Raw genomic sequence first — 27,335 nt, forward strand, 5'->3', positions numbered from 1 at the left:
ATAGGGAGCGTTGGTTAACAGACTACAGGATTTCTTTGGGGACGAGGGGATGTCTAGAATTATATAATATTGATGGTTGGACAGCATTTCAAATGTACTAAAAGCCATTTTACTGTACAATTTATAGTGTTTAAAATGGTGAATTTAGAGCTATGTGAATTTTATCCCAATAAAAATAACAACAACAACAAACAAACGAACAAACAAAACAGGTAAATTGGGACCAGTAAAAGGTGTAATGGTTATGTCACTGCACTCCCATGTAGTTGACAGCAGTTTGAGTCCTGGACCTGGTGACTTAAAACTCACACCGGGTGCTTGTATGTACGTGCCCAAAATCCCAAGAGGAAAAGGGATCGTCATGTGGCCATCTCTCCTGGGGTGGTGATTTCTTGCTTTCTGTCTGTCTTTCCAGCAAGTGCATGTACCCTATAGCAAAAACATCTCTAATTTTTTAAAATAAAATAATGAATAAAAAAGGAACTGGGTTGTTGATGGCAGAGGGAGGGTGATCTATAGGAAAGTATGCAGATTGTTGCCTCTGATGATTTTCTGTAACTTTGGAGAATCTGAGTCACTTTCTATACATTTCAGACCCTCACACAATTTCTTGGATGGTCTCTTTTAAATACTGACACCTATGACAAAATGAATAAGCTGGAAAATAGAAAAGACATTGCTCAAGAAATGCTCATGAACCAAACCAAAGCCACGCCTGATGAGATTAAGTCTATTTTGGTAAGTGGAGAATCGAGTCATGTGGGATACTAGCTGACATCTAACCATGGCTTCTGGAAATCACCTAATTGCTCAGGGGTCTGACCAATGAGAACAGCTTTAGGCCTGGGCTAAAAGGGGGGAGGCAGAGAAGGAGGGCTTAGTGGAAGATCTCAATGGCTCAGTGTATACAGACCCTTAGTGGATATCCAGGCTGCTTGGGTGGAATAGCATTTTATTAAAGGAGTTCTTAAGTTTGTAGGAATTGATGTCATGACATCTAAAGTCTAGTGTTTTAGCTAGAAAAAAAAATTCTATTAAGGGAAATGTATCAGTCAGCAATTATCATATAATGCTGTGTAACAACTATAACATCTCAACACACTCATTAAAAAGCATCTACAAGGGGTCTTCAACAAGTTTATGAAAAATGCATGTTATTAAAAATGCATTTTTTAAATTTCATGAAAATAAACTGATACTTTAATTCCATATTTTCATGAACTTTTTGAATTCTCTTTGTATTTCTCACTCATGCATTTGTGCATTGACCAGGCTTTTGCTAACCTTGGCTGGGCTTAGTTGCGAGTTTGGTTTGCTATATGTGCCTCTCATCCTTTTTCACCCAACAGCCAAAAAGATATTCTTCTCATAGTGATGAGAAAGGGTTAAGAGAGCAAGCCGAACCATGCAAGCACATTTCAAAGTTTTACTTGCAATACATTCACTAAAATTCTCATTAGCCAAAGCAAGTCACATGACCAAGACCAATATCAAAGATGCTGGGGACTGAAGAATTTTTGCCAACAGTATTCAGATCACCACAAAATTAAGGGGAAATGTATTCCAATTAACTATATTCTTTTGGGGTGATAGAGAAATGGATTGTAGTTTATTATTTCTTAGATAAAACTCATCTTTGTATCCAGAATGCATCTTTGTCATGGTACTCACTATAGCATATTTTAAATATATCGCAGCCAATTTTTTTTTTTCCAGATTTTTGTTATAGGGTACATGTACTCACCAGAGAGAAACAGAGAAATGGAAAGTGTGAAAACACCCCCTGAGGGATGTCCATGCTGCAATCCCTTCTCCTCTCAGGATTCGGGGCATACATGCACATACATTCAGTGTGATATTCTTTTCTTTTCTCCTTTAATTTTTTTTAAGATTTAGTTTTATTTGTTATTACTTTTTTTGGAGAGATTTTTCACTATAGGATGCGTGTGCTCGCCAGCCAGACAGAGAGAGACATAGAGATAGAAAGCGAGAAATCACCCCCCAGGGGGGATGGTCATGCCGCAATCCCTTCTCCTCCATTCTCCTCTCAGGATCTTGGGCACGCACGCACACACGCCCGGTGTAAGTTTTAAGCCACCAGGTCTGGGACACGAACCACGGTCAACTACGTGGGAGTCCAGCGACATAGCCATTACGCTAACTGCTGGTTCCTTATTTGTTATTACTTTTCAGTTTGCTATAGAGCATGTGTGCTCACCAGAGAGAGACAGAGAGACTGAGAAACAGAAAGAGAGAGAGAAAATGAGAAAGCAAACTGCTAGGTCTAGGACTCAAACTGTGGTTGGCCATGTGGGAATCCAGCATCCAAACTACCACTCTACCTTCTAGCCATCCAACTTATTTTAATAGTAGAAAAGTTAAATAGAAATTTTTTTCTTCATAAGAACTTCACACCTCAATTACTTTTATATTTTAGAAATATCATGAGAAGTTAAATATAGAAGTCATTGAAGACTGTGAAGAAAAACAACTTGTCAAAATTTTGGTAAGTGTTTCCCTTCTGTCCTTAATGTCTTGTTAATAAGATGTACTATTAGAACATGTTTTCTTTTTTTAATCTCTATTTATTTATTTGTTGTGATTTTCGAGCCACCTGGTCCAGGACTCGAACCATGGTTAGCCATATGGGAATACAACACTTTGATCTCCACGCCACCTGCTGGCCCCACAGCATACTTATTTTTCAAGTAAATGCTAAGTTTTTTATTCCTTGACACCTTTAAAGTCTAAAAAACAAGGGCATTTCTTTTAAAAATTGCTCTCTGATTCCCCGCTATTCTTCATCTTTCTCTCCTATCGTCCATTGATACTTGAAATCACAGCTAAGCTAGACTACTGTAAAAGGGACTTCAGGCCCAGAATTTGGAGATGTCAAGGCCTACTTTATTTTAACAGCTTTGGACTACACCGCGGCCAACCCCCGAGGTGACGGAGCCTCAGTAGAACCTAGACTCTAGTTCTAGGCCTAGTTTTCACCTGCCATCTCTGGTTTTTCTCTGGACTCTGAGGAATTTACTTCTTTCCTGTCGTTGCCGTTAGTATGCCTGTTATTTCCCTCCCAGTCATTAATCCCGGTTTTTGTTGTGTCCGTCTACTGCTAACCCTTCCCAATGAGGGCTAATGGTCAGAGCTTGTCTGTTTCGGTTCTAGACTGTACATTTCATTCTTTTTTTGTTTCCAATTCTGTGTTGGAACTTTCTATGGTTTTACAACTATTTTACTGTCTTTCCCTCTGTTTTTATATAGCTGTTGATTGTAACTATGATCATAACCTACCTCAGTACATGAATCACCTATAGCTCTGGTTCCGCTGTCTATTTTTACCATGGAGTTTCAGTCATTTGATCCTGCGGTGGTGCATCCTCTGTGATATTCATATCATAAACCAGATCCTGTGGATAAAAACATGGCAGGGCCCTGAGTGATACTATCTTTCTGCAAGAAGGGTTAAATTTTCTTCTGGTGGATGAAGAAAGTTGTTTTCAACTTCTGCTAGGGATGGTCTTTTTCAGTTTTGCCTTTAGAAGTAGGGTGGCATCTTTATTTCTAGAGTGTGGCTCTTCATTGATCCCATGAAATCCTGGAATGTTTACCAACATTTCAGAGGCCCGGATCCCATCTGACTGAAACTGAAATAATATCACATTTAATTCCCCCATTGTGGACCACCAGGCTCCACACTCTCATCCTGACCCTTTGTTCTGCAAACATAAAGCAATTGACCTTTGATCCCCCCTTCTTTATTTCAAAAAATAATTTATATAGGGCATGTGCACTCACTGGAGAGACAGACAGAAAGTAAGAAATCACCCCCCAGAGGAGATAGCCACACCGCAATCCCTTCTCCTCTTATTCTCCTCTTCAGATTTTGGGCATGCACACACATGCACCTGGCGTGACTTTTAAGCCACAAGGTCTGGGACTTGAACTGCAGTCAACTACATGGGAGTCCAACAATGTAATCATTTTGCCATCTGATGGCCCCTGATCTCCCCTTTTAAAGTTTCTTCATATACTTTTTCTAAGAAAGGAGGCAGTGCTCTATCAGCGGCCTGACACCAAATGTACCCCTGGCTTTCAGCCAGCCCTAGATCGTGGGCACATGTGTGCCTGACATTCTCAGGCAAGTCTTTGGACTTGAACCGGGGACGTTACAATGCAGGGTAGTCTCACGCAGTGTCACATTTTACCACTGTGCCACTGTCTGGCTCCCGACTCTGTTTTGAGCCTAAGCCTCCATTTTTCATGTGTTCGTGTTACCTGCAGCCTCCCTCCTTCTCTTGCTTTGGCTCCACCTTTAAGCACCTCTCTGTTTTGTTTTTTTTTTCCCTTTTTAAAACATTTTTATTTTGGGAACCAGCAGGTGGCGTGGTGATTAAGGCGCTGGACACTCCCACATGGCCGACTAGGGTTCAAGTCCTGAATCTGGTGGCTTGCTTTCTCACTTCCTCTCTCTCACTCTCAACCTCTGTCTCTCTCTGGTCAAATTTAAAAAATAAATGAATGAATAAATAAAAATAAAATAATTATTTAAAAAACATTTTTATTTTACTCTTTGTTTTATTTTATTTTTATTATTATTTATTCATGCAATCGGTATGCATCATTTAGATTGTAAAGATGATCTACACCGCAGTCCAGCCCAGTTGAGTATACTATACACATCACGCATCTTTTTGCAAAACGAAACTTTAGCTGTCATCCATGACACTAGAAATTCTCTGGTTTCCATTTTTTTTCTTATAAGTGTTAGCCATGGTGGCACATGCACTGGCTGGAGAGAGAGAAAGAAACAGAGAGGGTCTGGCTTCCTCCTTGAAGGAAAAAGGACCTTCTATTGCAAAATCAGTAAAATGGGCAAAGAATCTACAGACTTATCAAAAAAACAGACTATTTTGAAGTCAGATTTACTCTGGGCTAATCACAAATCGTTTCTGCATAAAGCTGGGGACGTAAACAGATATTTCAGAGGAGTGCTCCCAACAGTCCTAGCACCATTTCTTAGCTACATCATCATTTGCCCGGCTCTGCCTACCGGATTCCTTTCCCAGGTGTGCATCTCCATTGTAGGTTCGGGGAGGCCTGAGCCTTTTCCAGGTTCTGCCGTTCTGTCTCTGTGCTGTAAGGACTAGAGAAGCAACACATTTTTTCAGGCAAAGGAGGTGTTGAAAGTCCTCCTCCCCCCTCCTCCTGCACTCTAGTGGGTCACGTGTCAGGTTGCCCATACATGTCCTGATAGTTACTGAACCATGGAAAATTGGGAGATTCCCCAGAGAAGTGCCTTATTCACTTTTTTCATTCAGTCAGTAGTTATTGAGATGTGCTATTATACATGCCACAGTGTCAGGTGCTGAGGGCGAAAGATGTTAAGATCGGATTTGAGAAGCCCCTCTGTATTAGGAAGACAAAAATGCAAGCAATGCCACTGCCTTGCATGGACGTGCTCACAGACCGGGAGCACCCAGGACCCTGGGAAGGCCAAGGGCTTGAGGCTGCTCACAGAAGGTGACACGGTCACAGAGGTGGTAGCCATGACACCAAGGCTGGAAGGGAAAACTGGAGTTGGCCAGGCGGAGATTGATGGCGGGGACAGAGAGGGCAGGAGATGGCCATGGGAAGGATGGGCAGTACACACCAAGGGGGGTGTACTGCCATAGCATGTGGGCCTCAGGAGACCAAGTCAGCTGGGTGTGGCTGGACCCTCTGAGGGGAGAGGGGAAAAGCTGCCTGTGGGGCCGGGAGCAGGTCCAGACCATAACCGCCTGACATTTGGGACCCAGAGAGGCACCAGTCAGATGTTCATGGGGTGTCCTTCTGGGAGCCTCCTACCAGCCAGGCAGGAGGCGTGGAGTGGGGCTACTCCGTAGTCAAGAATGACGACTGGGATCGGAAACCATCTATTCTTACTTCAACAGCAATGGGGTGACAGCAGCTTCCTCTTCCATTGCATTAGATCTCAGCTGCGTGATTCTTACTGAGTGGAAAACCAGCCTGAGGGAGCCAGAGCTTCTGCTTAGCCCAACAAGGAACCTTTATTTTTTCAGTCTCTCTGTATCGCAGATGGTAAAACGGTTGTTCTTCAAAACCTGTGATTTCTGTCTCGCACTATTACTTTATCGGCTTGCCCGGGACTGCAAATGGGGCCTGGGGTCCAATCTGAGAACCTGATTAAGAAAAAAAGAGGAGTTGAGTATTGAAAACAATCAAGGCTTCTGTAACTAAGCATTCTATTTTGCATCAAAGAAAGAATTTTGGGTTTGGGATTGAATCCCATCACTTCCAAGGTTTTATTTATTATTATTATTATTATTTTGGAGAGGTTTTTGCTATAGGGCACACGCTTGCCAGAAAAACAGAGAGAGACAGAGAGATAGAAAGTGAGAAATCACCCCCCCTCCCCCAGGTAGATGGCCACACTGCAATCCCTTCTCCTCTATTCTTCTCTCAGGATCTTGGGCATGCACACACACACACACACACACACGCACCTGGCATGAGTTTAAGCCACCGGGTTCAGGACTAGAACCACAGTCAACTACATGGGAGTTCAGCAACATAGCCATTACACCAACTGCTGGTCCCCCAAGGTTTTAAAATAAAGTTTCATCATTTCAGTTTCATCAGTTGTAAAGTGGGGATAATTGTGTAGGTTTGGTGTGAGGATAATCTACTGCATAGATTATGGGGCATAGTGGCTCAGGGAAATGTATGAGTTATTCTTTTATTATAATTTTGCTATGCACCTAAAGTTGGATATGTCCACTCTCGGGAAAATGGTGGGTATAATCTGTCCTTTTTTCAACAGAAAGAGGAATTACCAGACCCAAAGACAGCAGATCTGTATGAATTTCGCTTCAGTGACTTACCTGTCACAGAACACGAATTGGTAAAATGTGGACTACGCCTGTTCTTTGAAATAAATGTGGTGGAGAAATTCAAAGTACCTGTTGAGGTCAGCAGTATTTCATTTCAGACTGTGGGATTCTGTTGCCCTCCTGGGCTAAGCTTTTCTGTGGTTCCAAAGCTCAACTCTGTCTGGGTTTTAAATTCTTAACTTTGTAAATGTGGTGGCTCAAACTCAGTAAACAAGACCAACGCATTTTGTTTTCAGATAAGATTGTCACAGACCTTCTAACCTTCAGAGTGCTATTCCAAAGTCTGAGTGGTGTTGTCTTCTCTTGGGAACAGGTTCTTACCAGATGGATGTACACCGTGAGGAAAGGGTACCGCGCCGTTACCTACCACAACTGGCGGCATGGGTTCAACGTGGGGCAGACCATGTTTACTTTGTTGATGGTAGGCACAGGGTGCTGGGACTCCCGGTCCTGCAAAGGTCCCACTTGTGCCTGGTGGGAAGTGGATATGGTCCCTCATTCTAGTTGGCCATTTAAAATGCACAGGCACCATCCTGCAAACTTCCTACAGATAGCCCAGGGAATGTGGATATCCCTGGGCACTTGGATTATTGCTCAGACACTGGCGTACTTACCACCTCAGGGGACAGTGCGGTCACCTGCTGGCTTTGTAACTGCTCAGAATGCCACAACGTTCATGAGCTTGCAAGCCAGCTTGCTCTCAAAACATGGCGGATCCCCTTCTCCATGGAGGGCAGGGCCTGCCGCACCTAGCATAGGAGTGTATGGATCCAAGCAAATGCATACGTAACTATGTTTTAGACAGGAAGACTAAAGAAATACTACACGGACCTCGAAGCCTTTGCCATGCTCGCCGCTGCTTTCTGCCATGACATCGACCACAGAGGCACGAATAACTTGTACCAGATGAAGTAAGTGAGCGCAGGTGCAATGCTGGCTCCTTCTGGTGGTCGTTGGAAGGTGCCTGGTGAGAAGAAAACTTGGCCTTGTCCCTTGGCCCTTTCAAGTCCTCTTTGCTGTGTTTGGGCATCTCGGCCATGTCCTGCTCTCTCCTGAGTGCTGGCCATCACCATAGCGTCTGCCCCTTCTCCTGGGCTGGCTTCCCCTTCCCTTTCTGCTTCCATTCCAGATGTGCCCTTGTTTCACTCTTTCAACTTGTACCAGATGAAGTAAGTGAGCGCAGGTGCAATGCTGGCTCCTTCTGGTGGTCGTTGGAAGGTGCCTGGTGAGAAGAAAACTTGGCCTTGTCCCTTGGCCCTTTCAAGTCCTCTTTGCTGTGTTTGGGCATCTCGGCCATGTCCTGCTCTCTCCTGAGTGCTGGCCATCACCATAGCGACTGCCCCTTCTCCTGGGCTGGCTTCCCCTTCCCTTTCTGCTTCCATTCCAGATGTGCCCTTGTTTCCCTCTTTCCACCTGTGTGTAGTCAGCGTGCGTCCAAGTGCTGAAGTGTCTGACGCTCAGGCTTACACTCACACCCACCTGTGACACCTGGATTTCAGGGTTTCAGATTCGGAATATTACTCTGTGCCACTGACTTGCATCATTTTCTAATTCTTCTCTGAAGTCCCTGGTGACTTTTCTGGAAGTGCTAATAAGCCATCTGTTAGACTGTTGCAGAGAGTGACACCAATCTCCTGTTCTCTCATCTACAAACGGCTCCATTTTTCTACTCTTACAACTTTAGGGTACATTTTTCTTGTATCCAGATTTCAATGATCTCCTCCATCGTCTTCAGATTTCCCGAAGAATACTAACACCGCCCACCCCTCCCCTCCGCCACACACACACACAGACACACACACACCCAGATTCCTTCAGGAAGTTACGATGTTCCCCATCTGGGTTAAAATAACCTTAGTGCTTCCTTACTATCGCCACTCCTGGCTGGACTTTTGTTTTTTAAGTTTATTTCTTTCTGAAAGAGAGACCCGCAGCCCACCCCACTCCGAGGCAGCCTAGACCACAGGTACTCAAACACACACCCCTGGTGCGCTCAGGGGAAGTCCTGGGATGTGAACCCAGGAGTTGCCCATGTGAGCCTAACCACATCAACCACTGTACCATCATCTGGTCCTGGAATTTTAATTTGCAAAAATTATTTTTGGAAATACAAGGAGAAATGGAAGGTTGGGTAATCAAGTCACACGGCATCCCTGCTGAGGCTCACTGCTTTGGTCATTTTCTGATTGCCTGGACAGTACTGGAGCCTAAACTGTTTTCCACACTTCAAACCTACAGTTGTCAGACTTCCAATATAGAACATTATTTAGTACTGGGACTTTTTTCTTTTCTTTCCTCAATACTCGATTAAAATCTTTAATAACTTCTCTGCCAATTTTTTAAAAGAAAACATCTCAACGAATTCAGTTTCCCCTTCTCCAAATACATACATATAAGTCCATGTGTATGTATGTGAATGTGTGTATATAAATTCTTGTTTTTAACCAAACCATTTATATTGCAGGTTAGCACGACATGTTCCTGAAGAGTCTAGATAGTTATTTTGCAGGCTATCCCTTAGTCTGGATTTTCCCAAACGTTTCCTGATTACTAAGTTCAGGATAGACATTTTGGGCAGGAACTCCACAGAGGGTGCCAGGTCCCTGTCGGTGTGCTGCATCAGGAGACCAGTGACAGCAATTTGCCCCATTATCTCCGAGGTTAAGTTAACCTACTTATGGTGATGTGCATCGGATCTCTTTATGTAAAGAAATATTGTCTCCCTTGTAATGAATAAAGAATACATGAGGTGATATTTTGAAACTAGGTGAATATCCAGCTTCTCAATAACATTTTTTGACTGTTTTTAAATCTAAAAGAATTTAAGAGACCACTCTTTTCTAACTTGAATTGAGCTTCATTCATTTTTTAAATCACCAGTGTTGGCCCTGAGTAGGTATTTCAGTGTGTTAAAATTATCATCAGGGCCAGCGCCATGGCCTAGTGGTTAAGGGAGTCAGATCCCACGTGACTGACCACTTGGCTCAAGTCCTGGGCCTGATGACTTGAAAAGCACATGAGGCGTGTGTGTGTATGCCCCAATCCCAATAGGATGGAGAAGGGATTGCAGCATGACCCGTGTCCCATGAGGAGTGCTTTTTCCCCCTCCCTCTCTGTCAAGCACATGTGCCCACTGACCACAAAAAGAAAAAAAAAAGTTATAACCTATTATACTGGTCAGGAATATCTAACTGTCCCCCAGCTAGAGTATTTGGCTTACCAGACCTGCAAGTAACCTGGAAATGATTCGTTCCCTCTCTAAAGTATGGCTGTCCATGGAATAAAATGAAACTTCTCTACTAAGGCTGCCACTGTATTTCTGATTTCTTCCTTCCTTCAAATTATGTACCCCATATTTTCACAACACATAATCTGTGGCCCTTTCACTTCAGATTCTTTCCCCCCTTTCTTCCTTTTATCTGCTTGTTTTCAGTTAGTTTCTCCCTGGCTAGATCAGGAAGGACTGGAGAAACACAGGGTGCCAAAGACCAAGCTCCCCACTTAGGGGAAGCTGAGACTAACCATTAACAAATGGGATCTTTAAAAAAAAAAAATTGCACTCCCAATAGGACCTGGTACACTCCTTTTTTCTTCTCATCAGGATCCTGGACATGTGTGCACATGTGTAGGCATGTTTTTCAAGCTGCTGGAGCCAGGCCTTGCCCTGGCATTTGGCTATGAGTAGTATGGCTCCCTTCACACCATGCTTAACCACTGAGCCATGAGGCTGGCCTAACAAAGGGACCTTTATACTTAAATTTATGTCACCAGCTTGGGGAGGAAAGAAAAATTTCTTTATAGTGACTTTTGCCTTGATCACTGGACATTCTAAATGAACACTTTTTGCGAAGATGGCGTATGAGCTTCCACAGCTTGGCTGTGTGTTTTATAAATCCCAGGGAATTTAAAACCCCAAGGAATTTAAAGATTTTTGGAAGCTAGCTGGTGGCATGGTGGTTAAGGCAACTGGATCCTACATGGCCAGCTCTGTGGTTCAAGTCTTGGAACTGGCAGCTTGAAAACACACAGGGTACACATGTGTATGTGCCCAAGAGGAGAAAGAACTGCAGCCTGACCATCTCCCATGGGGGGGGGGTGCACTTTCTTACTTTCTCTCTCATCTCTCTCCAGAGAGTACATGCACCCTCTGGCAAAAATTTAAAAATAACATGTTATTATCATTAATGATTATTTTACCATTTCACAGATGTTGGGTGGGCAGGGGATTGAGACTGTAAAGATTCTGTATGGGGTGGATTTAACAGCTAGAATCATGGAGTGTCCTCTTCCTCCTAGGTCAACGTCTCCACTAGCCAGGCTTCACGGGTCTTCCATTTTGGAGAGGCACCACCTAGAGTACAGCAAGACTCTCCTGCAGGATGAGGTAGGTAAGCCTCTTTATAGGGCATCTCAGGAGTCCTGGATCAAAGCACTAACCCAGGAAAATGCTTGGGAAGAGAGTGTCCTTGAGTTATAGCAGTTGACGATGTATAATATAATCCCCGTATTGAGTCACTGGATAGAAACGACTGTTGCAGTAGCTTTTGAACCACTGAGTTGGAAGTTACAGAGGAAGAAAGAACCGTGGAAAGTCAGACTCTTTGTGGGTCTGTGGGGAAAGAGGGAAAAGCTTATGGTGGATGCCAAAGAGCTCTGCACCATAAAGCATACCCAAGCACATGCTTCGTAGGAAAATGGAGTAAAGCACACTTTTATTTTGGTGCAAACAACAAACAAAAAAAGACAAACCTGAAATCCATGTGTAGTTTTTCATGACACGTTTTCCATGAGCTCTTTGAAGCTCCCTGTCATATTAATGTAAAGCCAAAAGGAAGCTACATGGCCACTGGTTTTCTAGCTTGGTCATGGGCCTGTGCAGTAGAGTGTGGTTTATGCATTTGGTTGAGGTCAGGTTTGGTAGCAGAGTGGGCCTGAAATAGAACATGACAGAGTCAGACGCCTGCCATCAGAAAGGCTCTGGGTCCTGCTCTCAGAGTTCCACAAGGCCAGATGACATCCTGTGAGGACGAGGCAGGGTATGGAGAACAGAGGGGTAGGATGGGGTGGGATCGAGAGGACTTTATGCAGGACATGGCTGGGAGCCTCTTCAATCCACCCTGGTTTACACCTATCGGTAATTCTAACCTGCATGTGGCAAAGTCACTCTTCTTCCCTACATCGATTTTATTTAAGGGTAATAGAGGCATGTGGGAAAGTTGTGGGTATAATCTAATCGCACAATTCCAAACCACAAACAATTCAAAGGAATCATTATTAGATTGAGGGGAACACCATTTTCCATCAGCAGAGAACTTTCTCAGAACACATGCTCACTAGAATCAGCAAGCCCTCTGGAGAGTGGGGCTTCTCTTGGTTTCAATAATCTGTCATTAAAGGATTGGGGAGGAAAGGTTGGTAGGTAGTGTAGTGGTTAGGGCGCTGGACTCCCACATGGCCAACCGTGGTTCAAGTCCCAGAACTGGCGGCTTGCTTGCTCACTTTCCCTCTCTCTCTCTGGTCAAATTAAAATAATGATTATAAGGGACCAGCAAATGGCATAATGTTTATGCTGTTGGACTCACACACAGTTGACTGCAGTTTGAGCCTCAGACCCAACAACTTAAAACTCATACGGGGCACGTGTGTGTGTGTCCAAGATCCTGAGAGGGGAATGGAGAAGCCTTAAGGGATTGTGGCGTGGCCATCTCCCTTGTGTGGGTGATTTCTCACGTTTTGTCTCCCTGCCTCTGGTGAGTATATGCACCTGATAGCAAAGCTCTTTCCAAAATAATAACAATAAATACAATAAAATAAAAATAATTCTTCAAAAAATAAAGGATTGGGGAGGAAATGTACAGAAACATGTCCACGTTTAGGAACCCACTAAATTTTTCTAGGTAGTGAGAAGCCAAGATGGTTCACATAAGCTGAGTGGGAAAATCTTTCAAGGCAAAGTGTAATTGGGCAGGGAAGTGGAAAAAGGAAAAAAAAAAACTATCAGAGTGGTTTTATGTAATAATCTGTGAGTGACACAGTGCCTCAAACCATTTCTATTCTAAACCTGCTGGCATTTCTGTGTCACAAAGCTCTTGCTGAAGCACTCCCCCTGTGCCTCAGGACGGCAGTTCGCAGCCCAGGGCACCCAGACCAGCTGCTTCAGAACCAGCCACTTAAATCAGTCGGCGGGCAGGCCGGTAAAGGACAGATGGTTTATCAATATTGATGCTCTCGCATCTGAGTTGAGCAAAATCTTCTTTGTTTTATTTATCAGTTTGGTTTATATAGTTAGTGTACAGATAAACCCACACAATTCCGGGTGTTTTAAGAAAATCATCACTGATTTTCACTCTTACTGTTAAATATTTAATTCTTTTAAACTCAGAGACAATGCTTGGTCACTATCAACTTCCTCTGGAAATGGACTTTTAAAAAACATGTAGTATGATTAGTACTAAATAGACACCTAAAAATAGTAGTCTCTACCCAAACTACTAAAAATCACTTCTAAAAATTTCAAATTTATTGATTTGCTTTAAATTAACAGATGAAATGTCATGTATTTATTGTAAACATGCCGATATGGTACACATAGTGCAGTATGTGTGTGTGTGTATCACAATGGCTAAATTTACCTAATTAAAATGTGGGTTACCTCACAGAGTTATACATTTCGTGGTACCTGGGTTACTTTTCTAAAAAAACCTTTGTCTCCCACATTCAGCAATTTCATTTGGTCAATTTCTTTAAAGAATTTCTGCCAACTTCTACCCCAATGATAATGTATTGAACAATAGCATTCTTAAGTCATGTCTAAGTAATAAATAAAATGTTTTTCATTAGGAAAACACACAGAAACATACACACAGGTCTTGGGTCCATTTTCCTGCTGGTTGACAAGCTCTCTGACATTGGGGTTTGGGAATCTGCAGTTTGAATCAGATCTGAAAGAGTTCGTGTCAATTTCGATGCACAGACAGGACCCTTCCCTGAGACCTCATTCATAGCACAGATAATAGTTGCTCTGTGACAATTAAAAGAAGGAGTAGAACTGACTGTAATCCAGGCAGGTTAAGAATAAATTGTGACTACCTGATTTGTTGAGTCTGTTTCACTGGTTGAGACCATCTTTGGTATCTGAGTAAGAATTTTCTGTACATCTGCTATTGATGAGATAGCAGAATAAGGCCATATCAAATTTAATGTATCACTGAATTATCCATTTACTTCCTGAAGCAAAATACATTTTAGCCAAATGTGGCCAAAGATCTCTGCTCCTAGTCTCTTGTATGTTTTCCTTCTGGGATTGGATGGTTTATCACAGAGTGATGGTTTTCCGTCTTAATTTTTTTTAATGTTATTTACTTTGCAGACTGAATCAGCTGTGATGGTTATATAAAGACTTATTATTCGTTCTAAAAAGGAATATTACAACTCGGTAATCCATACCATCATTTTAAGGACCTCTCTATAATACCATTCAACCTGCTAATTGCAGACTTTTAAAGCCTTGTCAACAGAGTCGCTAGGCAATGCAGTCACACACAGCGCCTCTTTATGAATGGTCAAACTGAACACTAAAACATGAAATTTTTAGCCATCAGATATTATTTTTACATTTTGGGGAGGCAATGTGGTTCTTTATTTTTTTCCTATTCTATAAAGAATACATACACATTAACATTTTTATTTTTTTCAAATATGGAAAATCCTTGGGATCTACCCAGTGCTAAAATAGCTAAAAGAGCATTACTGAGACATTCTGCTTTTCATATCTTAAGTCCTGATATATCCCAGTAGAGTTGGAGTCACTACTTTGAGGACTAAGATTGCTGTATTCAAAACCAGACAGCAATCAGCCTTTTAACCTGAATAGGTAGAAACCTCATTAGCTAAATATGTAGGAGCATAGATGTTAAACTAGGATATACTGCAGAAATGACCATATAAATGGCTCAGCACAAATAATAGAAACCTGATTATTATTCAGAATGTCTTTCCAAAATGTGTGATCATTTTATTTATGCATTTTCATACCAACCCCATCATTCTGTCTCTTTGTATACATAGTAGTAAAGAAATTAAATACCTGAAAAGAGCCACTGGTGAGGCAAGAACAGGTTGGCAAATTCTCTTGTTTTTGTCACAGGCCCCACACATTGAATATTAGAACTGCCTGAACTTTCTCTGGCCTTGACTCACCTGAGAGCTCCAATCAGAATGAATTAAAGTCATTTCTGTCTGATTTGGTGTTACATGGAATTCATATTTTTATTGCCATTTTAATAGTCAGGGGAGAACAAAAATAGATTCTTTCTGTGAGCAAATGAAACCAGCTGAGCAAGTCAGGGCCTAGCTAGAAATTAGGCCTTCTCTCCCATTCTGGAACAACGGGCCCTACGTGCGTCTTCCAGCACGTTCTCAGGGAACAGATGGAACATTACATACCTATTTGTTTGTTAAATGAATGACCCACAGTTGTAGAAAATGACAGATTTCTACTACAGAATTCAAGCAGAAGCAAAATATTCAAGAAAATATTTTTAAAGCTCACTTTAAATCCTACCACCCAGAAATAGCTGTTTCATTAACATCAGAAGAACTTCGTTGCAGTCATTGCAGTGATACTATACAGGCAGCATGAAGAGAAACTGTTTTCAAAAGATGGTATCACACCACCCAGGCTGTTTTTAAGTCAGAATACTGCTTTTTTAAAAATAAATTCACTGAAGTATAATATATGTACAATAAATTGCATCCCTTTAAAATGCAGTTCTAAAAGTTTTTGCCATTTATACACCTAGAAATGACTACCACAATCAAGATACAGAACATTTCTGTCACTCCAAATGGTGGCTCCTCCCCCTTCACAGTCCAGCCCTCCCTAGGTTCCCAGCCCTTGACAACCACTGAAATGTTTTCAATCACTACAGAGTAGTTTGCATTTTCTAGATTTTATGTAAGTGTGATCATGCAGTAAGTAATCTGTGCTGGTGTCTTTTGTGAAGGATAGTAATTGTGAGATCTCTCTTTGTCCATACATATCAGTGATTCATTTCTTTTCATTGCTGAGTCGAAATCCTTTTATCTTAGGGCTAGCAGGGGGCTTGGTGGTTAAGGGTGCTGGACTCCCACATGGGCACTGTGTAAGCACTTTTTCTGGGAGGATTATCTGCTCTAGCATTAGGACTTTGAGTGGTTCATCATTTAATTGTCATGTCTATATTATAGTTAGAGGATTATTACTATAATGTTATAAAATATTACTGGTCCAAATATTAATTTCTTTATACTGTATAGTACATAAGACTTTTCACAGAAAGTTAAGCTTATGAAGCTTAATCTAAACTAATATTTATTTAAAATGTGAAAGCAGAAATAAACATGAATGAATTCTTTCAAAAAAATATAGACTTAAATGTAAAATATAAACTATAAACTTCCAGAAGAATACATAGGAGAAAATCTATGTAACAGTAGGTTTGGTAATCAATTTTTTTTAAAGATTTGTCTTTAATTATTTTAATTTACTTTTTTATTTGCCAGAAGGTGTTTGCTTTTGCCAGAGAAAGACAGATTGAGAAGGAGAGGGGGAAAGTGTCCCCCAGTAGGGCATGGTCATGTCACAGTCCCTTTTCTTCCATTTCTTTGGTTGGGATTTGGAATTTGCATGCACATGTACCCAGAGTATATTTTTCAAGCTGTGGGGTGAGGGTTTGAATCATGGTCAGCCATGTGGAAACTGACTCCCTTACCTACTAAGGGATTGACCTAGAGATGAGTTTTTAGATACAGTATCAATGCAAGGTTTATGAAATATAGCAATAGGTAAGTTGGACTTTTTTTTGAGATTTAAAAGAAAGAAACTACTCTGTGAAAGAAACTGTGAAGAGAATGAAATAAGGGGTCAGCAAATTGCATGGTGGTTAAGGCACTGAACTCCCACATGAATGACTGCAGTTCGAGTCCCGGACCTGGCGGCTTGCTTTCTCTCTCTCTCTCACTCTACCCCTCTCTGGTCAAATTGAAATAAATAAATGAGTAAATAAAGTTAAATAATTTTTTTAAAAAAAGAAATTCTTTTATCTTAAATAAAAGGTATTTGATTTTACTTGACTTTAACAGAAGAAGGGTCCTTTGTTTGTTTTTTAGTTTTCACTATAGGGCATGTACACTCACCGAAGAGAGACAGAGAGAGAAAGAAAGTGGAAATCACCTCTCCAGGGGGAATGGCCACACCCGCAATCCCTTCTCCATTCTCTTATCAGGACTTTGGGCATGCACAGAAGAAATGTCTCTGCGATGGAAGGAATTGAAGAATTTCTCATAATGCTGTCTTTATCTCAAGAGATTCCAGTCTTAACTCTCTAAAATAAACAACAAATGATTATAAGAAATTATGAAAAGCTATAGCTCCATATTTAGATATTAGCCATTTTAAAACTATAGGTATTAACTTGACAATATATATTAATTTCTTGATGTGACATATGAAGCAATTAGGATTCTTTTTTTAATTAATGAATTTTACAATTAAAGTATGAATTTATTTTGTTACAAAAACTTTTTGAAATTCATACATAGTTTTACCATTGCACATATTTTCATGAGTTTTCCCTGAAACTTTTAAAAGTTAATTTACATTCATTCCCTAAGCATCATCACTGCATACAAAATGTCATTTCCCATCCAGAATACACTGCACAGTGGCTTAATCATGCATGTTCTCATCAATAATTTTCCATATATATATATATATATATATATATATATACACACACACACACACACATACACTTTTTTTAACCCCTATTTCTGACCCTCTGCCTTTTCCCATCCTCCTCCCACACTGGTGTCTACAATTGTTTTCCATCCCTTTTCCCCCCACATTTTATTGATCACACAATTTCTTATATAATCTAACTATTTTCAATAGCAAGTTCAGCTGATAATTTCAAGAAAAGCAGTTTTAACTTTAATAAATCAAAGAAATGCTAAGGAATTTTGCTTAACAGGTTAGAATTCTATTCAAATAGTAGGTACATGAACATATTGACAGCTCAGGACAAGATAAAAATCCTTAAAATAGGAAAACCAAGCCTAGAAGAAAATCAGCAATGTTTTAAGTCAAAAGTCATAAAATGCTATTTCACCAGTTCAGTCTCATGTACTTAATTTATCTTCTGTTGTAGTTTGATCTTCCCGATTAAATTCTGAGGTATAAAATTCAACTCCAGACTTGACCCTATGACTAAGTTGGCCATTTTCTTAGTTTTTGAATTCTTATTTCTGTGTGTCTGTATTTAATTTTCCTGGTATATCATTCCCCTGAGAACTTCTTGGAGATCTGGTCTGGTGTTGGTAAATTCTTTCATGTTTTGTTTATCTGAGAATGTTCTTGTCTTTTCTTCCCATATAAAGGATAATCTTTCTGGGTACAGTATTCTTGGTTGAAATTGCTTTTCCCTTAACACTTTGAATATATTTTCCCATTCTTTCCTCACTCGCATTGTTTCTGATGAGAAGACCACTGTTAGCCTGATGGGATATCCTTTGTAGGTAACTTGCTGTTTTTCTCTTGCCAATCTTGGTATCGTCTTTGTCTGTGGTTTTGGTCAATCTGGCTATAATGTGTCTTAGAGAAGATCTTCTTGGGTTGATTCTATTTGGGGTCCTTTGTATTTGTTGAGACTGGATCTTTGTGTGCCTCTCTAGGTTTGGAAAATTTTGTTGCATAATTTCATGAAATAGATTATCAATGCACTTATGAGTCTCTTCATTTTCTTGGATATCAATTATACAGATGTTTGGATATTTAGGGGTATCTAGTATTTCTCATATATTATTCTCCTTTTGGGGGGCAATTTTCTGTCTTCATGGTGGATTTTTCTAGGCCAGCAATTCTACTACATCTGAGATTCAATTTTCAGTATGATTTAGTCTGCTTTTAATACTTTCAAAGGAGACTTTGACTTCCTGTATTATAGCTTTCATCTCTAACAGGTCCCTTTGATTCTTTTGTAAAGTGTGTAATTCCTCTTTTAGATCTTGCAAGAATTTCCTCACCTCTTGGAACTCGTCAGCTCCTTTCTCCTGCCTCTTCTGCAGTTCATTGTCTCTCTTCTCTTCCATCTCTGTTAGCTTCATCATCATGAATATTCTAAATTCTTTATCAGACATTTCCATGATTTCCACTGAACTATCTGTGGATGAAGAGGAGTTATTCTTTTCCCTTGGAGGAGAGGTATTTTCTTGCTTTCTCATATTTCTTGTGGCCCTGTGGTGATTTCTCATCATCTGACGGATGGTGTGTTTCTTCCTAATTCTTGAAGTTCAATCTGAGCCTTCAGGAGCGTGCAGGAGGTGATTTGAAATATCTTTGCCGTTCCATCTTTATCCCTTTTGTGCAGCAGATTCAGTAGATATTGAGGAATATGTTAACCCTAATAGTATTTGGATGTTTGGCTCTGCTTCCCTTAGATCCATCACTCCAGTTTGTGGGCTGGAGGCTGAATTATTAGTAGAAAATCTTCATTTCTCTTTTTCCCTGAAACCACTAGTTCTCAGAAGCCACGGAGGAGTCTTCCTCTGAAGGCCTGCCCCTTGCTCCTCCTGGGTGGGAGCGCAATTAAGATTCTTAAACCTTCCCCACATCTCCACTTCTGTTTCATGAACTATTTATTATCATTCTATTATTTATTTTACCATTATCATTACCTGTAAATGTTACATTTTGCTCTATCATTCCCACCATTGCTTATTCTTAATTCAACTTTAAAGTTAGTCCAACATTTATCAACCTTTTGCAAATGGATTTTAGATGTTTGTAAATTTACAAACCTACACTAACTTTCAGTATTTGGATAGGATTTGCACTGCGCCTACAGGTTATTTTGTGTTCTCTTGGTCTTTATGCAGAGATTTCTTGCTTGTTCCCTTTGGAAACTTACTCATTGCTGAGTGGAGCCAGCTTTCTGCTGGTAATGCTGGGGCAGGTAATGGGGGGCAAAGAGGAGATGGGGAAAGCCTAAGCTTCTGCTTGGTTGGCTCAAACATGCCCTCGCCATTTGTTACTTCATTCAGGAACTTCCAGAAGTTGGGAAGCTCTGAGCCAAGCCCATTAAGCTGCAGGTGCTCTGTTTTTGAGATCTGGCCGTGGCTGTCAGTATTCACCCCTTCCCCTCTTGTTACTCAAGGCAGAAGGAGCAGCAGCAGTCACAGGGATTCTATTAGTATAGACGTTTCCATCAGTACTCCTCACTGCTGGGTCTCAGAGGGACATCCTGGGTGCCATGTGCTGTCCACATTCCGAGACCTCTTACTCCAGAGACTCACTGGATCTGCTTTTACTAACTTTAAACAAACTAACAAAACAATGACAACAACTTTCTGTGTGTGTGTATGTGTGTGTGTGTGTAATCCTCAATTTGTTCCAAAGAGGATTTAATGGAGTTTCAAAAAATAAAATTAAAAGGCCAAACATACCTGAAACGTATAAGTGAGGTACGAACATTTATTAGACACTAGCCACAGATCTGGGAAAGAGCTTCCTATAACTATGACTCTATTTCATAACTTAAAAAAGAAATCAATCAGAAGCTTTTCTTTTAAGAACTTCAGGTGTGGAAGGAATTAAAAAAGAAATTATAAAAGAATGTAGAGTTAAAAAAGGATTTTTTAACTGGGAGATTTAACGGGCTGGCAGGTGGCATGGTGGTTAAGGTGCTGAACTCCCACATGGCTGACTATGGTTTGAGTCCCTGATCTGGCTACTTGCTTTCTCACTTTCCCTCTCTCTCTCTCTCTGAACAAAGTAAATAATAATAATAATAATAAATAAATAAATAAATAAAATAACTCTTTAAAAATAAATTAGAAGAGTTATAAATTTTTATAGATGAAAGTAAAAATGAGTAAGAAGAAAAATACTGAAATTCAGATATATTGTCTTATATGAAAGAAAACAGTACTGACAAGTTGCATGTCAAACCCATATTCTTAATTATGCCAATTTTTTAAAATCTAGCATTGATTCATTTTGTAAAGTAAAATAACTTTTGCTAATCTGTTAACTTTTATGTAGCTGTTTAATATTTTGGATTAAAAATACATTTGACTTAAATAAATACAACAGTATTGGTTGTATTTATTTCTGGATCTCACTTAATATATAACTTTTTCTTTCACACTCATATGCTTATCAAATAGCAACAGGTGTCCGAGTTTACAAATACCAGCAACATGCCCAGAAATAATTGGAGCATAATAAACATTGATGTATTGGTGTTAGTTGTAGGTTATTTACTCTGTTCAATTTGACACTTGGTAGAGGCAAGAAAGTCTCTGTCCTAACAGACTAGTTCTTTGAATTCAACAGTCTATTTGGCTTTTTAAAATAATTACATGTGCTATAAATATTAATTTGTCCAAAAATTTAAGGCATTTTCACATATACACCCCTTTTTTTCTAGTACTGCATTCCAGGTTGACTTTCAGAGTAATTAATCTACAATGTCACATATCTGCATCCCTTAGACACATCATTTCTAGAATGTGCACCAGTGAACAAATGAAGAAATGAACACATGTACATATATACTGAATATCCATCAGCCCAAAGGGAAGGTCACCATCATACCAAAATCACAGCCAGATTAAGTGAGCTAACTAGGGTTGCTATGGTGAATTCATCATTCACCCTAGCTTCCCTCTTCCTTCTGTATGCTTAGTAAGAGATCGTCTTTCTTGTCCTGGAAGATGCTATAAAGTGTTAAGTGAAGTTCTACATAGTGTTCAGTACAGAATCTAAAACTTGAGTTCTTGTTCAGTTATTGCTTTCTAATATTTAATCCCTGGACTGAGAGCCACATGTAGACTTGGGGTTGTGGTTCTATTTGAACCTGATGCTAGCCTCACAGCCATACATATAATAATAATGACACAGCAGTGATGAACACCTATAACACTTTGCAGCTTTGACATGCATTCACAGTGATTATTTCATTTGATTTGCTATTCCGCAAATATTTGTTTAGCACGTGGACTAAATGCTAGGCAGTTTGGCAGCACAGCTGTTGTTATCCCCATGTGAGAAAACAAATACAGATGTTAAGGGAAATGTCCAGGATCATGTATCCACCAGGTGTTGGAGCCAGCCGCTGCCCCTGAGCTCCCTGCTGAGGCAGTGCAGGGATTAAGAGCAGACTTGGTGGCATGCTTCACTAGTTTGGATATCAGTTCTGCCATGTTCTAGCTGTTTGACCTTCAACTAATTACTTAACCTCTGTGTGCTATGGTTTGTTGTGAGGGGATTAAGTGTATTCATAAAATACTTCGAAGCAGGTAGGCAATAAGAACTCAGTAAGAGTTTGGTCTTATTATTTGGTGCTTAGTCGAGTATTGTTTGGCTGCATTGTGCGACCCAACCCAATACAGGTGAAGACTCCTCTTTCTTTCTGGTGGGATTTTTCAGTAGTTTGTAACTGCCAACTTCACTTGACACAACCACTGCACATCTGTTCTCTGACCTGTGTGACTAAAATGGACCATCTGGAATATTGGGGCTTGTAAATGCCACTCACGGTTTTATACTCCTCTTCTAGAACACTAGGAAATTAAACCAAACCATATATGAAGAGATTACTGGGACCAGCAGTTAGCTTAATGGCTATGTCGCTGGACTCCCATGTAGTCGACCGCGGTTCGAGTCCCGGACCCGGTGGCTTAAAACTCACGCCAGGTGCGTGTGAGTGTGTGCCCAAGATCCCGAGAGGAGAACGGAGGAGAAGGGATTGCGGCATGGCCATCCCCCCTGGGGGTGATTTCTCGCTTTCTGTCTATCTGTCTGGCGAGCGCATACGCCCTATAGCAAAGCAGTTAGCTTAATGGCTATGTCGCTGGACTCCCATGTAGTCGACCGCGGTTCGAGTCCCGGACCCGGTGGCTTAAAACTCACGCCAGGTGCGTGTGAGTGTGTGCCCAAGATCCCGAGAGGAGAACGGAGGAGAAGGGATTGCGGCATGGCCATCCCCCCTGGGGGTGATTTCTCGCTTTCTGTCTATCTGTCTGGTGAGCGCATACGCCCTATAGCAAAAACCTCTCAAAAAAAAAAAAGAAAGAGAGATTATTAACAAGAGACTCTTTGAAGAAAGGTCCAGTAAAAAAGCCTTTTTATAATATAATTGCAAGAAAAAAATTTAAGGGTAACATGAATTTTGTTCCCTTAATATTCGCAAGGGCTGGTATAATTTGAAGTGTCTGAAAGACCAATGGTTTCTGCTATCACTCTGAAATTACCTGGTGAGAAATGCAACATGTCTAACCATTGGGTCTCTCCCAGAAATCCATTATTAAAGCTCTTCAATTAATACAAGCGAATTTTAAATTTATTGTGCTTTTGTTGTTGTTGTATAATTTTTGCCAAAAGGCACAAGTGCTTGCTGGAGAGAGAGGGAAGAAAGGAGAGAGAGTGTATGAGTGAGCACTCCTCATGGAGAATGGTCACACTGCAATCCCTCCTCCTCCATTTCTCCCTTCAGGATTTGCGTGTGCACACATGCCCAGCGTGTTTCTCAAGCCACCAGATCTGGGACTCAAGCTGCAGTTGACCATGTGGGATCTAGCTGCTTTAACCACCATGCCACGAGGTGGTCCTATTTTTATTTTTTTAATGGTCCTGGAATAAACACTCTAATCCACTCTGAAAATTTGAACACTGATTATGTGAGTATCTGATAACAGTATCTATTTTTATATCTAAATTTTTTTATTCAAAGTAATGTAATAGGGGAGTTTACTTAATCCATAACATAAAAACTGAAGCAAAAAGTTTTGAAACAGACATAGATTTTCATCTCATTACACAGAGTTCGGTTTGTTTGTTGAATCCCAGACAGATCAGTGACCGCACTTTACTGTGAATTTTCATCCTACAGAGCTTAAACATCTTCCAGAACCTGAATAAGCGGCAGTACGAAACAGTTATGCATCTGTTTGAGGTTGCCATAATAGCAACGGACCTGGCTCTGTACTTCAAGTAAGTACACAATTCTGCACAGCAGATGCCGTGAACTCTGTGTGGGTCTACTTCCCACAAATCAACTAGTGCACTGAAGTGGAAAGGCATTTACTCACACACGCACGCACGCATGTTCTTGCTTGTTCTACTTCTAGACTATCAGTCAGAACACTCCCAAGATAGATGCCTGGCAGTGGATTTATGAGACAGTTGGGAACACATTTTAAAAACGTAGGCCCCTAAGGTTAAGTCGTTTGTTATCTGAAAAAGTTTGAATAGAAGAATATGCTGTAAAGTTTGTGCACTGTCAGAAAAATAAGGCCAAGAAACCTCATAAGATGGTTGTTTTTCCTCCTGGCTAATGCAGTATGGTTCAGAATCTGGTACTTAGCATTTGAAGTTTAATAGTCTTGGTGACACTGATGCACATTGATCCAATTCATGATCCTCCGTCACACACAGCAGAGTTCTGGCCTGTGTACAATAAATACTGCCAAGGAGACCAGGAACTCTGAGTAGCCACGTATTTTCTTATAAGTGAACTATAAAGTCGTCTGGTGAAAATGGAACAGAACAACGTGAACTAGTTATAGAAGCCAAATACCAGTGACTTGGGCATTGTCACATTATGCCTTTCTGATCCTCCTTAAACATTTAATTATTAAATAGTTGAAACACAAAGACAAATAGATGAATATAATGGACACCCAAGTCATAACCCATTTCCAACAACTGCTAAATTTTGCCATATTTCCTTCAGATCTCATCTCATTTTTTGTTAATTGCCAGAGGGTGAATGTACTTTCCAGAGAGAGAGCGTGAGAGAGAAAGCATCCTCCAGAGGGTGTGTTCACACCACAGTATCTCCTCCACTTTTCCATCAGCATCTAGGGTATTCATACACCCATGCCTGGTGTATTTTTTCAAGCTACCAGGGCTGGGACTTGAACTCCATTTTTGGCCATGTGGAATTCAGCCCCCTTAACCACTGGCCCACAGAGGTAAAGAGGTCTCATTTCTTTTTTTTAAGAATTATTTTATTTAACTTTATTTATTTATTTTAATTTGAGAGGGACAAAGTGAGAGAAAGAAACTAAGCAAGCAAGCCGCCAGGTCTAGGACTCAAACTGCAGTTGGCCATGTGGGACTCCAGAGCCCTTAAACACCACGCCACCTGCTGGCCTCCAGATCTCATTTTTTTAAAGAGGAAAGATTAGCAATACAATTGAGGCATTCCACCCCAACCTCACTTTGAAAATCTTTTCCCTTCTTCCCCAAAAGATACTCATATCTGAGGTTGATCTGTATTCATCTTCTCCATCCATGTTTGTATATGGTATTAGTATGGTTTAAAACTTTCCATAAATCATAAATCATATACTGTCTGTCAATCCTTTCTGCAACTTGTTTTTCTCATATGACCATTATGTTTCCAAGATTTATTCTTAGTAATAACTGCAGACCATGCATTTTAACTGTAGAAAGCAGTCAACTGTTGAATACATCATTAATTTACCCATTCTTCTATGCATGGGCATGTAGATGGTTTCCAATTCGTCATCACTGCCTACAATGCCACACTGTATGTCCTTGTACACGTATGAGTGACTTCGTGGCACGTTCTAGAAATGAGAGTGCTCTGGGGCTTGTATATTTTCAGTTAATGTCACGTTACAAAACTGCACTTCTGAGTAGTTACGCCAATTTACACATCCACCTCAGTGTCCAGGACTTCTGTTATCCCATACTGGAAATCCTCTTGACCTGGGGACATTTCAAATTTATCCTGGTATGAAATGAATGTCAGATAGTGCCTTATTGCTCAAGTTTGTGTCTTCTGGATGAACAATGCGATCAAGCACTGCTGTGTTGGGGTTCTCAGTTTTGGTTGGTCATATGTGCTGCAGTATCTTCCCACAATCTGTGACCTCCATGTTTATGTTATGGTCTCTTTATCTCATATGTAACTGTTAGTTTTAATGTATTCAAATTTATCCGTTTCTTTCCCCCCTCTGTGATCTATACATTTTCTGTCTTAAGCCCTTTCTGCATCATTCCCTGTCTTCCCGTCGCCCCCTAGAGCCTGCCATGTGGGCATCTCAATGCAAAGCGGGAACACGAAGTCTAAAAACGTGCATTTCTGATACCTTTCACCCTGTTTTTATACGCTACAGTTATTGCACAGCCTTATTCTCTCTTCTAGGAAAAGAACCATGTTTCAAAAAATTGTTGATGCCTGTGAACAAATGAATACTGAAGAAGAAGCCATCAAATATGTAACCATTGATCCAACCAAAAAAGAGATTATCATGTGAGTAATCAAAATGGTATTTCTCTTTTGGCCAAAAAAATAAAATTGTATCTTTCTATTTGAACAAATTTTGTTTTCTTCCTAAGGGCAATGATGATGACGGCTTGTGACTTGTCTGCTATAACCAAGCCCTGGGAGGTACAGAGCCAGGCGAGTCCAGTTACAATTTCTTTCCTGTCACACTCCCAGGCCCCATGTCAAAGTCCACAAAGAGATCGCTGGTAACCTCAGAAGTTTATTCTGACAAATTACAAACATTGGTAAGGTGATAGGTCACTCCATCAGGCCCTAGAACAAGCCAGATGGAACTTTGGAAAAATAATAATGCTTGAAAGAATTCCTTATCACCAAACAGGCTGTAAAAATTGGAGGTAAAATTATCCAGGGTATGTCTCTGTTTTCAACAGTGGACTAAGTGAGAACATAGTCAGGGTGGATCATCAGTGCTTCCCTCTAACAAGCGCCCAATAGCAAAAAAAAAACAAAAACAAAGAGGAAAAGGCAAAACTACTTTATCCTGCACTCCCCTGGCCTCAACTCTCTCGAGGGCTGTGTCCTTCAGGGGACTCTTGGGGTCCCAGGAATGAGCAACTCTAACCCAGAGCATCAGGTTCAAACTTTGCAGGCAAACTTCCATGACATGTCGCTACCTGCCCCTGAATTCACCGTCCCAGGATGGTTCCAGCATCGTCTCCCTGCCATGCCCCTCCAAGCTCCTACTCTGCAAGCCCCATTTTATCCCCACATGTCTTCCCCTCTGTCTGAGCGGACAAAGCATGGTTCGTTCTCATTGATCCGGCACACATGCGCACTCCCTCCTCGCGATACTTACCTTTGTCCCTGCTCCTTGACCCACACATTTATACTATTATTGGTAGGCACTGAACTGCACAGTTTACTTCACTGTCTTCATTTCTAACATTTTAAAGAATAAGGTCACTTCTTACTCCTCTTGGCAAGCCTGACTCATGCCAGTGTGAGGCACCTAATAGGTGTTCAATGAACTTGATAGATATTGTGAGTTTCTCTCTTTTTTTTTTTTTTTTTGGGGGGTTTTTTTTTTTAGGGCATTTTTTGTTTCTGAATTTTTTTTTTTCATTTACATTCATTCCCT

The 27,335-nt window shown here is 40.7% G+C and overlaps 1 protein-coding gene across 1 annotated transcript in view; it reads left to right on the forward strand.

The window, feature by feature from the left end:
- PDE6C (phosphodiesterase 6C) overlaps positions 1-27,335 on the forward strand; it is a 59,263-nt gene that overhangs the window by 27,321 nt on the left and 4,607 nt on the right. Inside the window, exons 10-18 of the mRNA XM_027771498.1 lie at positions 595-738; positions 2,438-2,506; positions 6,827-6,973; positions 7,210-7,317; positions 7,698-7,807; positions 11,193-11,280; positions 23,828-23,928; positions 26,114-26,221; positions 26,308-26,371. Coding sequence (XP_027627299.1) covers positions 595-738; positions 2,438-2,506; positions 6,827-6,973; positions 7,210-7,317; positions 7,698-7,807; positions 11,193-11,280; positions 23,828-23,928; positions 26,114-26,221; positions 26,308-26,371 — 939 coding nt within the window. The remainder of the gene's footprint in view (positions 1-594; positions 739-2,437; positions 2,507-6,826; positions 6,974-7,209; positions 7,318-7,697; positions 7,808-11,192; positions 11,281-23,827; positions 23,929-26,113; positions 26,222-26,307; positions 26,372-27,335) is intronic.

Source organism: Tupaia chinensis, unplaced genomic scaffold (genome assembly GCF_000334495.1).
Source record: "Tupaia chinensis unplaced genomic scaffold, TupChi_1.0 Scaffold000217_1, whole genome shotgun sequence".
NCBI lineage: Eukaryota > Metazoa > Chordata > Mammalia > Scandentia > Tupaiidae > Tupaia > Tupaia belangeri.